The sequence below is a fragment of the Lissotriton vulgaris genome, chromosome 4_1, assembly GCF_964263255.1.
Source record: "Lissotriton vulgaris chromosome 4_1, aLisVul1.2, whole genome shotgun sequence".
NCBI classification, from domain to species: Eukaryota; Metazoa; Chordata; class Amphibia; order Caudata; family Salamandridae; genus Lissotriton; species Lissotriton vulgaris.
The window spans coordinates 171,265,662-171,279,632 of NC_141691.1; the positions used below are offsets into that span (position 1 = coordinate 171,265,662).

The following is a 13,971-nucleotide window of genomic DNA, read 5'->3' on the forward strand; positions in this document are numbered from 1 at the left end:
TAAATTCTTGAAAACAGATTAACCCATTTCTTACCCTTGATTAAGTGTGGATTACTCCATTTATAGATTACTACGCTGTGCACTGAGGGGATGCCACCCCTGGGATGGCGCTTATTATATGTCTTGGCCGCGATTCCAGTCTTCGTCAGTTCTCAAGGCAGAAAGTTGGTAAAAAGGTTCCAAGTCCCACTTCTTTGGGTTTGGGACAGGAGGACTAACTACACTGTAACACCAGCAGTAGGATCCAGGACAGGTCCAGTTGGACCTGGTCAGTTGGTCATTTGCATGAAGAGAGGCCTCTGGAAACTTGTTGCATCCCTGTAGCACAAACACAAGGTTAGCCAACTGACTCTTGGAGTCAGTTCTGGGTCCTGGGTTCAAGGAAAGCAGGCCTGCTCTTTCTCCAGGTTTCAGACAGCAGGGCAGTCCTTCTTCTGATCTGCGCAGGCCCACTAGTGTTCTGAGGAGAGGTTTATGGGGTTTCCTTTATTGCCCAGTGCCAGCCTGTGGGTGGAGAGCAAACCTTCATCCATCCACTGAACCTGTTCTGATCAGTTCTTCTACCCCCACTGGGCTTGATACCAGCCTCAGTGGTGACACGAAGGGGAGGCAGGAAAAGGTGTGAGCTTCATCTGCCGGTGACATGGTTGACATCATTTGAAGCTCAAGAAGAGGCTGTGCACATCTGCCATACCATCCTGTCAAAGGAGAAGTCCCCCATTTTACACCCAGTGCCCTTTGTCCACTGTCTCAAAGCAATACACATATCACCACAGGGGAGCTATCAGGGGTCGAGTGACAGCTGGACATTGGCAGTAAAGTCTTTTGGTTTTAGGCAGGACATTTACAATTTTCTGAAAGTATAATTTCCAAAATACCAATATAAAATCCAACTTGACCATTAAGTTGGATTTTAAATTACCATTAAAATGAGTCCTTGGGCCATTTTTATAACTACTCCCAAAAGGAATTTAGCAATTATTAAATGTAATATTTTAAACTTGGGTGGGAAAATCAACTTTGCCACAGTGAAAAGCGACTTAACAGTTTTTTTTCACTGCCAGTACAAGTAAAAGATGAAATATACATGTTTTACTTTTTAAATACTATGCACTCTGCCCAATGGAAATGACGGGCCAACCTAAGGGGTGATTTGGAAGTATTATTAAGGGAAGTTTAGATCTGGCAAAAGGGTTATTTTGCAAGGTCGAAATGGATGTTTACAACTACACACCCCGGTTGCAAGGGTAGGCCTTTATACAGGTTTGCTACTTTAGCAGCTCACTAGTAGTGTTTAGTTTACCAGCCATGGGTACATGTTGTACCATGTACTATGGTCTCATAAGTGAATTATATGTGTCACTTAGGTGTATACCAATTTTACTGTTTGTTAATGGGGGGGCACACGTACTTTACTGCTGGTTAGCAGGGTAAAAGTGTACAGAGTCTTGATTTGCAGAAAGTGGAAATTTGCAACAATGGCGATTTACTCATTCTCAAAATTATTTTCTGATTTACATGCCGGTTTTGGAAACTGATAAGAGGAATACATTATTGAAGGGTTATGTGGGAGAAAGCTAAAAGAAATCAATGTTTAGCTTTAAAAGATTGTGAGTCCTAACGAGTGTTTGCATGTATGTACTGCTATCATTAGAAGTATGAAAAGGTTCATGTAAATTCACCTTTTGTCAATCACTGACGTGGATTTTCACTGAACATTAATTATGATTCTCTCAGTTGGCTCCTTGTTTGACAATGCTGGCCTCATTTTTAAATCTTCCAAAAAGTAACTTTAAGGCTCATCTTCTTTAGAACTCAAAGTATTTCTTTTAAAGAAAATGATTACGTAGTTTCAAAACTCTTGTAATAAAATATTTCAAGTATAATAAAACATTTAACTGAGAAAGATCGCCTACTTGTTCCGATCGGTCTGGAAACGGTTACCTGTCAACAAACATAAAAGGCGAAAAAAACAAAACCGTGTAGAAAGAAAATAGTCAACGTTTTTTTTTTAATGTAGATAATGTTTGGCAGTTTGACGTGCGTTGTAATCTAAGCAGGGAAAGCGTTAATCACCGGTCGGCTTTTAAAGTTTTACTGTCCTTTGTTGAGTTACAGTTGGTACTTACGGTGCGTTTGTTATTATAAAAAGCAGTTTGAATCCGTGCCAGTGGCGACACGAACAGTCGGAATCTCCTTTCGTTAACTGTTGTCACCGCCTCGCGCAATGTTTGCCAAGATCAGATGACTTTCATCAAAAGACACAGGCTGAGAGGAAAACCTGGGGTGGATTCATGAGCGAGGTCGCACTACTGCGGTACATCACTGCACTAAAACGGCTAGTAGTGTGGGACAGCAGCTGCACAACACACCAGGATTTGTGTTAGCGTGGGAAAGCACTAGCAGTGCAGTGAAACAAACAGGGGTGTGTTAATGTTGGGCTGCAGCTGCAAAAAAACATAATTGGGAGGGAGGGGGACAAGCCAAACCGAGACAAATTTCTTGTGTGTGTAAAAGGCCACTATATTGAAACAGGTGCAACTTAGCCTACCTGCCTACACTTTCCCTGCTCACAAACTACTAACACTTAACTAAAAACTTCTGCCAATCTTGGCCAACTTTTAACAACCCTGCCTGCACCTGCTCCAAGTGATGAATATACAATTAACAAAAACCCCTATGCACCTGTCCCATAAAACCGGCGTAGACAGAAAAAAACACTGACCCCAAATAAACTGACCCCAAAAAAACCAAAGAAGAGGGAGGGAGGAAAAAACGCTAAATGCCACTAGGCTCCAAGCCAACAGGTCACCAAACCTGAAATGGTGGTTGGGAGCGCGCCAAACCACCAAATATACCCTTTGGGCTATAACAACCCGTTGGGCTACAATTGGGCGACAAAATGGCTGCTTTTCGGCTCGCTCCTACCCCTCCCAATCTGCCCAGGTGGCAGACCTCACAGGGTTCGGCTGCTCCCCAAACCCCCCTTGTGCTAGCGAGACACAGCCACTGCAGCCAGGATTGTGCTAGTGTGATACTTCACTGCAGTAAAACGGCCAGCAAATTGCTAGTGTGCGACAGCAACAGGGGCCTAGCTACCATTAGTGCAGCAGGTGCAGTGGCACCAGGGCCCATTGAACCTTTATAATTGCTATATTTTTGTGCTCCAGTAGCAGTGCCTACATCATGGTCCATGGCACCCTTGCTACTCTGCTGCACAGCAGCTGCATACAATACCAGGCTTGTGTCAGAGTAGGGACAGCAGTGCACTAAAACGAACAGGACTGTGCTAATGAGGGACAGCTACTGCACAAATTCCAGGATTGTGCTAGTGTGGGACAGCTGCTGCGCATACTCCAGGATTGTGTTAGCTGCTGCGCAAAGTCCAGGATTGTGTTAGCATCTGTGCAAACTCCAGGATTGTGCTAATGAGGGACAACTACTGTGCAAACTCCAGGATTGTGCTAGTGTGGGACAGCTGCTGCGCAAAGTCCAGGATTGTGCTAGTGTAGGATAGCTACTGCACAAATTCCAGGATTGTGCTAGTGTGGAACAGCTCACGCGCAAAGTCCAGGATTTTGCTAGTGAGTGACGGCGGCTACACAAACTCCAGGATTGTACTAGTGTGGGACAGCTGCTGCACAAATTCTAGGATTGTGCTAGTGAGCGACAGCTGCTGCGCAAAGTCCAGGATTGTGCTAGCGAGGGACAGCTGCTGCACAAACTCCAGGATTGTGCTAGTGTGGGACAGCTGCAGCGCAAAGTCCAGGATTGTGCTAGTGTGGGACGGCTGCCACACAAACTCCAGGATTGTGCTAGTGTGGGACAGCTGCTGACCAAACTCCAGGATTGTGTAAGTGAGGGACAGCTGCTGGGCAAAGTCCAGGATTGTGCGAGTGAGGGACAGCTGCCGCATTATCTCCAGGATTGTGCTAGTGTGGGACAGCTGCTTTGCAAAGTCCAGGATTGTGCTAGTAAGGGACAGCTGCTTCGCAAAGTCCGGGATTGTGCTAGTGAGGGACAGATGCTGCGCAAACTCCAGGATTGGGCTAGTGAGGGGCAGCTGCTGAGCAACGTCCAGGATTGTGCTAGTGAGGGACAGCTGCTGTTTAAACTCCAGGTTTGTGCTAGTGAGGGACAGCTGCCGCACAATCTCCAGGATTGTGCTAGTGAGGGACAGCTGCTGTGCAAAGTCCAGGATTGTACTAGTGTGGGACAGTTGCTGTGCATAGTCCAGGATTGTGCTAGTGAGGGACAGCTGCTGCTGCGCAATCTCCAGGATTGTGCTAGTGATGGACAGCTGCTGCTCAAGCTCCAGGATTGTGCTAGTGAGGTGCAGCTGCTGCACAAACTCCAAGATTGTGCTAGTGAGGGACAGCTGCTGCGCAAACTCCAGGATTGTGCTAGTAAGGGACAGCTGCCCCACAAACTCCAGGATTGTGCCAGTGAGGGACACCTGCTGCACACACTCCAGGATTGTTCTAGTGAGGGACAGCAGCTGCTCAAAATACCAGGCTTGTGTCATAGTGGGGGCAGCAGTGCACTAAAACGTCCAGGATTGTGCTAGTGAGGGACAGCTGTTGCACAGACTTCAGGATTATGCTAGTGAGGGACAGCTGCTGCACAAAGTCCAGGATTGTGTTAGTGGGAACAGTTGCTGTGCAAACTCCAGGATTGTGCTAGTGAGGGACAGCTGCTGAGCAAAGTCCAGGATTGTGCTAGTGAGGGACAGCTGCTGTTTAAACTCCAGGTTTGTGCTAGTGAGGGACAGCTGCCGCACAATCTCCAGGATTGTGCTAGTGAGGGACAGCTGCTGCACAAACTCCAAGATTGTGCTAGTGAGGGACAGCTGCTGCGCAAACTCCAGGATTGTGCTAGTAAGGGACAGCTGCCCCACAAACTCCAGGATTGTGCCAGTGAGGGACAACTGCTGCACACACTCCAGGATTGTGCTAATGAGGGACAGCAGCTGCTCAAAATACCAGGCTTGTGTCAGAGTGGGGGCAGCAGTGCATTAAACGTCCAGGATTGTGCTAGTGAGGGACAGCTGTTGCACAGACTCCAGGACTGCGATAGCGCAGGGGCAGCTGCTGCACAAACTACAGGATTGGTCTAGTGAGGGGCAGCTGCTGCGCAAACTCCAGGATTGTGCTAGTGAGGGACAGCTGCAGCACCAACTCCAGGATTGTGCTAGTGTTGGACAGTTGCTGCACAAACTCCAGGATTGTGCTAGTGAGGGACAGCTGCTGCACAAACTCCAGGATTGTGCTAGTGAGGGACAGCTGCTGCGCAAAGTCCAGGATTGTGCTAGTGAGGGACAGCTGCTGCACAAAGTCTAGGATTGTGTTAGTGGGAACTGTTGCTGCTGTGCAAAGCCCAGGATTGTGCTAGTCGGGGACAGCTGCTGCTGTGCAAACTCCAGGATTGTTCTAGTGAGGGACAGCTGCTGCACAAAGTCCAGAATTGTGCTAATGAGGGACAGCTGCCACTCAATCTCCAGGATTATGCTAGTGTAGGACAGCTGCCACACAAACTCCAGGATTGTGCTAGTGAGGGACAGGTGCGGCACAAAGTCCTGGATTGTACTAGTGAGGGACAGATGCTCCTGCTCAAACTCCAGGAAGGTGATAGTGTGGGACAGCAGGTGCAAAATCTCCATGATTGTGTTAGTGGGGAACAGCTGCCACACAAAGTCCAGGACTATGCTAGTGAGGGACAGCTACTGCACAATCTCCAGGATTGTGCTAGTGTAGGAGAGCTGCCACACAAAGTCCAGGATTCTGCTAATGAGGGACAGCTGCCGCATTATCTCCAGGATTGTGCTAGTGTGGGACAGCTGCCGCACATAGTCCAAGATTGTCCTAGTGAGAGACAGCTGCCACACAAGCTCCAGAATTGTGCTAGTGGGGGACAGCTGCTGCTGTGCAAACTCCAGGATTGTGCTAGTGTAGGACAGCTACTGCACAAACTCCAGGATTTTGCTAATGTGGGACAGCTGCTGCAGCACAAACTCCAGGATTGTGCTAGTGGGGGACAGCTGCTGCAGCACAAACTCCAGGATTGTGCTAGTGGGGGACAGCTGCTGCTGTGCAAACTCAAGGATTCTGATAGTGAGGTACAGCTACTGCACAAACTCCAGGATTGTGCTAGTGAGGGACGGCTGTCACACAAACTCCAGGATTGTGCTAGTGTGGGACAGTTGCTGCACAAACTCCAGGACTGTTCTAGTGAGGGACGGCTGTCACACAAACTCCAGGATTGTGCTAGTAAGGGACAGCTGCTGCACAAACTCCAGGACTGTGCTAGTGAGGGACGGCTGCCACACAAACTCCAGGATTGTGCTAGTGAGGGACTGCTGCCACACAAACTCCAGGATTGTGCTAGTGAGGGACTGCTGCCACACAAACTCCAGGACTGTGCTAGTGAGGGACGGCTGTCACACAAACTCCAGGATTTTGCTAGTGTGGGACAGCTGCTGCACAATCTCCAGGATTGTGCTAGTGAGGGACTGCTGCCACACAAACTCCAGGATTGTGCTAGTGAGGGACTGCTGCCACACAAACTCCAGGACTGTGCTAGTGAGGGAATGCTGCCACACAAACTCCAGGACTGTGCTAGTGAGGGACGGCTGTTACACACACTCCAGGATTGTGCTAGTGAGGGACTGCTGCCACGCAAACTCCAGGAATGTGCTAGTGAGGGACGGCTGTCACACAAACTCCAGGATTGTGCTAGTGTGGGACAGCTGCTGCACAATCTCCAGGATTGTGCTAGTGAGGGACTGCTGCCACACAAACTCCAGGATTTTGCTAGTGAGGGACTGCTGCCACACAAACTCCAGGACTGTGCTAGTGAGGGACTGCTGCCACACAAACTCTAGGACTGTGCTAGTGAGGGACGGCTGTTACACAAACTCCAGGATTGTGCTAGTGTGGGACAGCTGCTGCACAATCTCCAGGATTGTGCTAGTGAGGGACTGCTGCCACACAAACTCCAGGACTGTGCTAGTGAGGGATGGCTGTTACACAAACTCCAGGATTGTGCTAGTGTGGGACAGTTGCTGCACAAACTCCAGGATTGTGCTAGTGAGGGACTGCTGCCACACAAACTCCAGGATTGTGCTAGTGAGGGACAGCAGTTCACCAATGGACCAGGACAGTCCTAGAGTGATACTGCGCCGCACAAAACCACCAGGATACTTCCAGAGTTGGCCAGCACCTGGACAGGAGGACCAGGATTGTCCATGTTTATCCAGTGTAACTATGGTGAGGATTATTACTTGTAATATCAGTCAAACATTGTTTACGCAGAATAGTGTAAGTTCAACTGCTACGGTCAGGTGACAGGTGCTAGGTCGCCATTGGTTCCCTGTTGGATGTATGGGTGACATCACAGTAGCATCCTAGGGGCCTCCTATGACCAAAATAGGGATCCACATTGTAAACCACTAAACTGGTTTATTTTATTGAATATTTGAATGGTTTTCTTTGCACAAAATGTACCTTAGTGTATGGAAGAAATAGTCTATTAAAGTCATCAACATAGAGGAAGCCTGTGTGGGCGAGTGTGTTTTTATGTGCTTTATGTGTGTATGTGTTTGTAATTCTATTTTTGTATGTTTGCCTATGTGTGTGTGTCTTTGGGCCTGCCTTCTCACATGCATATTTGTGTCTGTCTCTTAATGTCTCTGTCTTTATAGGTGTTTGGGCGTGTGTGTTTTTGTCTGTGAAAAAATACCTTTGTGTGTATATAGTGCCTGCCTGTTGCTTGTATTTCTCATTCATGTGTGTATGTTGTGGGTTTGTCTCTTTTAGTCTGGTCTCTGTGTGTGTTTGTTTATGTGTGTGTGTGTGTGTGCGTGTGTGTGTATGTGTGTGCGTGTGTGTATGCATTTATGTGCATGTTGCCCAAACCTTACTAATGGGCAAATTCCTCGCCTAAAGTTTGCCTTCTATTCGTCCAGAGACCATTGCTCTACTTCCGTCTAATGCATCCCCCTGGAGTACCCTGACACTATCCACCCGAAACCTCCGGGCATCCCTCCATGGACCCTGGGACCTTCGTTTTTCATTAAATTTATATGTAAATGTAATTGCTTGTCCTGCTATCCCTTATGTATCCAGCCCCCCCCCCCTCCAAGTCTGGTGTCTACTACGGCTGACTCCTGTAAAGTGCTCTGATACCCTAACGGGTCAAGTTCGTGCTCTATAAAAACTCCAGAAATGTATATGTCTGTGTCAATTGATACTCAGATCACTCACATCTGGTCCTGAAGACCTCCCAGTGAGCCACATCCCTCTCCCACAGTGAACATGCAGATAATCAACAGGATAAACATCTTCTTGAAGCGGTCCAATCGACCCGTTGCACCTGTGCCACGGGTACTGATGCCCTCTGAATGATATCACATAAGGAATGATACAGAGTAAAAGTAGTGCGCCAAAGGGAACTACTTTCATCAGAAACTCTGACCATGTGAGCAGGCGAGTGGTACCCCTGAGCCATACTAAGCTCGCACAGCAATGGTCATCTCTCAGGTATCCCCCACATCTGTTTAAGCTAATAATAACCACAGACACAATATACTAGGAAAAGCATGGACCCCATTTTTGTCAGGAACTCATCAGCCATGGAGTGAAAGGGAATTACTGCCACCAGCAATAGTTTACCAGCTATACACCAGTCCATGAAATGACCTGCAGTGACTGGATCGTAAAATGTTCCTCAAATCGTCTACGAAACGCCCCTCAGCGACTGTACCAGTAAATGCCTCTAAGGTACTGTGCGGTAAAATGGCTGCCAGAGCGTCCTCAGACCGTGGAAGGTCTAATGGCTCACCACACTAGTGCAGTAGGTGTCCCTGATCATGGACCAAGTAAGTCTGTAAGGGACAACAGAGGTGGTAACCGCAGCTGACCAAGCCATAGGCAGCTAGCCTTGTCCGTTCATTTGTTTGTACTTGGAGAGCCCTGACGGCCTGCAATGCTTTCGGTCTATCAGCCTATTGACGAGTGGGTCGGTTAACCCCAACCTATGCGTAAAACCCTCTCTATGGTTCAGAATTATCAGTTAAAAGGTATTTAAGCTGTCCGATAATTATCGGTTATGTTAAATAACTCAAGCTTATTTAAATTTTGGTAGGTCAAACCTGCCAATATTTAGCCGTGCTAATATGTATGTTATTTACCGTACCATGTGGATTTAGGTGCATTCAACACCAACATCTGAATATTATTCCAGTCAAACTTGTAATAGGTAACTTACCCCCTGGTATTATTATTTATCAGCTGCAGTAAATAGCGCCTACAGAGAGAGGCCTGTGTCTTCTCTAGGATTATGAGATTGTTCCGTTTATACGTACCACCAAGTTTGTGTTCTGTAGAGTTTGACACCTCGCTCAATGTCACTAGGACACCTAGCTTAGATTCATGGCAACCAGATGTTTTCTGGGAGTTGTAGTCGTCTTTCTTCCTTTGAACCATTCAGACGACACATCAGCTAAAAATGCACCTGTAAAGTCCAGGACGACATGAAGCTTGGTGGTGACCCAACACTAGGGTAACGAGATTCGAATTGACCATCAGCCAGGAAAGGTACTGATTGACTGTCTATCTGGTAATGAGCAGTGTAGGAATAAGGGCACTTATTTTAGGTCTGGTTAGGATGGGCAGGAAGACATCGAGAGGAAACAGGAGAGGACATTGAACTTTCTACTGGCATGCTTTAACAATCAGATACAATTATTATCAATAATATCAAATTTAAAAATGGTACATTTTATAGGAATTTGGCAAGTCCATCTATTGACAAACTTCAGATCTCTGTAAGGTATTCATATGGCATAGCATGTCAAAATATTAACGAAAACTATTAACCGTAGCCGAGTACACGTGGTTCTGTATGACACATGTATGTTATCTTATATGCTTAACTATCGCTCTTTAGTATCGTTTTTCCGACCTCCATCGAGCTTTTGGAATCTGGGCACCATTTTCGTTTCTGGGACTCGCAATGACAGGGATCAAAGTGATCTGTTCCATTGCTTTTTGTGTTTCATATAATATAGCGCACGTTATATATTGGATATAGGAGAATAGTCTATTGTTTAGTGATTAATTCTATTGGATAGGGATCTACTACTATATCCTGTAATTTATCTTTGTCAAACATTATATGTAGGAACGTGCCCTCAAGAACGTTGCCATTTGCTTCATGTTGTAGAGTCACACAGCAGTAGGTGACTGTTTTATTTAGAGGCATATTTGCCTATTAGGACCCTCACTATGGGTGGTCATAAACAGGAGTTATAGAAGTTCACAAAAAAATCAGCCGAAACCTGTTGGCGAACGTCCTAGGTAAACATGAGTGAATCAGCACAGAAAGACTTATTCTGATACGTATTCACCAAAATCTTGTAATCCCCATTATTTCCCCACCCCAAAGAAATACTGAGACCCATGTTGACAGCCATTCGGGGACAGGGAAGTAATTGGAATTTTAAATTTCCACATGTGCTTTTGATATAATTTAATATACGTAAGAGTGTAATATATTTGAGTCAATGTCTTCATAAAAATTCCCAAAAAGTTTGCATTTTAATCCTAATGATTTGTGCTCTTTTCTGTGTTTCTCCAGGCGACACTTGTAGGGATGGATATGAGAGTGAAGACCATCACCCAGGCTCCTCGCCACCCAGTGACCAGAGCATGCATTTACTCACTGAGTCCATCAGCCATCTGGAGGAGGACAGGTAAGATACTGGAGGAATGACTCTGCTTGAGGTTACAGAGTCCAACTCTAGCCCACTGAGACACTCAAAGCATCTCATGGCAGATAAGACCTCTTTCCAACCCTAAGCTACCAATTTCACCACTAATACTGACAACAGAAATGTCTGCTTGGCCGGCACTTTTAGCTTTGCTTTCTTCATAAAGCTTCTGTTTGGAGGAATAATCTTTTGAACAGTCTTATTTGTACATTTTTTATTGTTAGATCTTTTCATATATTTACAACAGTTTTGTAATTGAGATTTTTGTGCACATAGGAGAATGAGGACTCCCCTCTGTCATTATTCAAAGTTTCCAGATTGATTGTGTGCCCAGGGACAGTGACATCCTCACACACTTTTGGGTTGCCCACTTGAGGTTCACTCTGTTATAATGGAGAAATACAGAACTGCTGGACAAGCCCCGTTGTTATTCTGAATTGGTTGGGAACAACCTAGGTAAATTTGAAGTGAGACTATGGTTGATTGTTTATTAAGGATGGGGCACACCAGTACCCAAGAAACCAGAGTTTAACAACTAATTCACTCCACTTCCTTACATGAATTAATCCAGAAGAGATTAGGTTTGAACCTGTCTACCCAATGGTGAAAGGGTCCTAAAGTTGTGACAATTTGTGTGGATCCTTTGCGGCCTCATAATTAATGTTGAAGTTCTTCTGAAGAAGAAGTATAGCATATTTGCAAACGTAGAACATCTGATTGGCTGGTCGATAAGAGGGAGTACTTGGTAGGGGTATAATGTGAGTAGATGGTATCTCAGTGTTGGTACTAAATAATTTAGAGTCAGTTCTTCCTATTCATTCGTCTCGTTTGTTTAGGGCTTTTTGCGAGCTAAAAGTAACCCTCAAAAGTGTTTAGATACAACTGCATATTGTAAGGCTCCAGTGAGCATATTGAGTGAATCTAGCATTTCCATAATGGCTTCTCCTTCAAGAATACTCTTTCAAAAAATGTGGCTAAATTATTTATTTACAGCTAAAATTCGTAGGTTTACAGACAGCTTTTAAGATTACTGAGTATTTAATGCCTACACCGGTAGGAACATATTGTTGTGTCACTACTTACACAGTTCGCCTCTAAAGTTGTGCCACAGGGTACACAAGACACAAAGTACCTCAATAATAATACAACACACTTAACAGAGACATAATACAATTAAAATGTGTTCAATGCATGCAGATGAGATGTATCTATGAATCCCTATGTTACTATATTTAAGTTGGGAAATGATAACAATTGTTATTGCTTAACTTTGAGTCTTGAAATGTAATCAGTTATTGTTAGACCGGACAGCCCTTAGGGTGGTCTTTCCCTAAACATTTTGCCTACTTACCTCCCAATTGGTTACATTTTTACTGGCAGTAGGACTCTGTGCACTTTACCACTGGTAACCAGTACTAAAGTGCGTGTGTCTACTCCTTGAAACATGGTAAAATTGGCCCACACTTGATTGGCACACTTAATTTGCTTACAAGTAAAAAGTGGTACAACATGTACCCAGACCTGTAAATTAAATGCTACTAGTGGGTCTGCAGCACCTATTATGCCACCCAATTAAGTAGCCCTTTAAAACATGTCTCAGACCTAGCATTGCAGCCTGTGGACAGTTTTAAACTTCCAATTTGACCTGGCAAAATAAACTTTGTGCCAAGCCTTAACCTTCCTTTTTAATACATATGTCACCCCTAAGGTGGGCCCTGGAGAGACCATAGGGCATCGTATAATGTATTCAAAAAGTTGGACTTGTACTTTTAAGTTTTGCATGTTCTTGGAGTGAAAAACTCACAAATCTGTTTTTAAGTACTGCTAGTCCTACCTCCACCCCCATAGGATAATCCTGGGGTAACTAGTTACATTTAACAAGTGATAACGTTTGATTGTGAGCAGGTAGGATTGTCATGTTTGCACTCAAATGAGTTATAATGTAAGACCCTCTTTGTAAATGTAAATGTAAATGTATTGCGATTTATATAGCGCACGTATCACCCGAAGGCATCAAGGCGCTTGCCTTGGGAACCCATCCTGGTATTCCCCTGTGAGATAACCCCAGCAGGGTATCCACAAGGTGAAAGCCAGGCATCCCGCCGCGAGGGGCTGTAGTGGAGATTAAGCAAGCTATTGCCCAGAGTCGCAGAGTGTGAACCCGTGAGTCGAGTAGGCACCGGAACGAGAATTATCGAGTCCGTGGAATTTTTGAGCCCAAGACCCGCCGAGGCGGGGAATTGAACCCTGGTCCAGAACCAATCTCAGCTTCCGGGTCTGCCGCCTCTAACCCCTGAGCCACACTTCTCCACTAATGGTAACGTCAGATTTTATGTCACAGTTCTGCTAGTACCTCTTTTAGAAAGTTGGCATTTTCTTTTCCCTAATCATTTAGGGGCTCATTACGATGCCGCAGTCTCGGCACTGACTGACCTCCTGTTGGCGGTCCCAACATCGCAATTACGATGCGACTGCACAAGGTGGGGTCACAAGCTCCCATTTCTCTAAAGGGAGCTTGTGCTGTGGTTGTGTGGTCAAAAGCTCCCCTTTCTCTAACGGAGCTTGGGCTGTGGTTGGAAACCGACCGCTGGCAAATTGGAGTTTTATTTAATCCCTGCACTGCAGTGAAGGGATTAACAGGGGTCTGCCATAGGAACCCCCCAACCTGGAGGCCTCTGAGGCATGGGGACCCTGCTAGGGCCCCCCCAAACTCGATTTCCAACAGGCTTTTCATGTCAGAAAGCCCAACATGAAAAGCCTGTCGGAAACAGACATCATAATCCCCACAGGGAAACGCCGTCCATAGGGGATTACGTACTGCCTCTGACAGTCGGTCTGACCAGTGGGCTTAAACTCCGACCGCTTACATTGTAATTAGGTGGTCGGACTTTAAACCTATGATGTCGGTCGTTAAGCCTCCGATGAGTGGTCGGAGGCTCACCAACTGACATCGTAATAGGGCCCTTAGTGCCCGTAGTGTGTGTCCTGGGTCACATGATCGGGTGTTATTTGACTTTTGTGTATTCTTACCAGATAGTGAGACAAAAGGGGGCTACATGTCGACAGGATGGGCCCTACTTACATTCCAAAGGGGTTGCTTCAGAACACTCGCAAAGAACTTGACACCAGTCCATTGTCACCCTAGACCTCTTGGAGCCAGGGAGGAAGGACATTCCAGATGTGGGGGTGATTCTAGAAGTTTC

General features: G+C 45.9%; 1 protein-coding gene across 10 annotated transcripts in view; it reads left to right on the top strand.

The window, feature by feature from the left end:
* Positions 1-13,971, top strand: part of LOC147718541 (synaptotagmin-like protein 2) — a 684,078-nt gene that overhangs the window by 386,207 nt on the left and 283,900 nt on the right. For all 10 annotated transcript variants that reach the window (XM_086918473.1, XM_086918472.1, XM_086918471.1 and 7 more), the window contains one exon: positions 10,636-10,750. In XM_086918473.1, the coding sequence (XP_086774599.1) occupies positions 10,636-10,750 (115 nt within the window). The remainder of the gene's footprint in view (positions 1-10,635; positions 10,751-13,971) is intronic.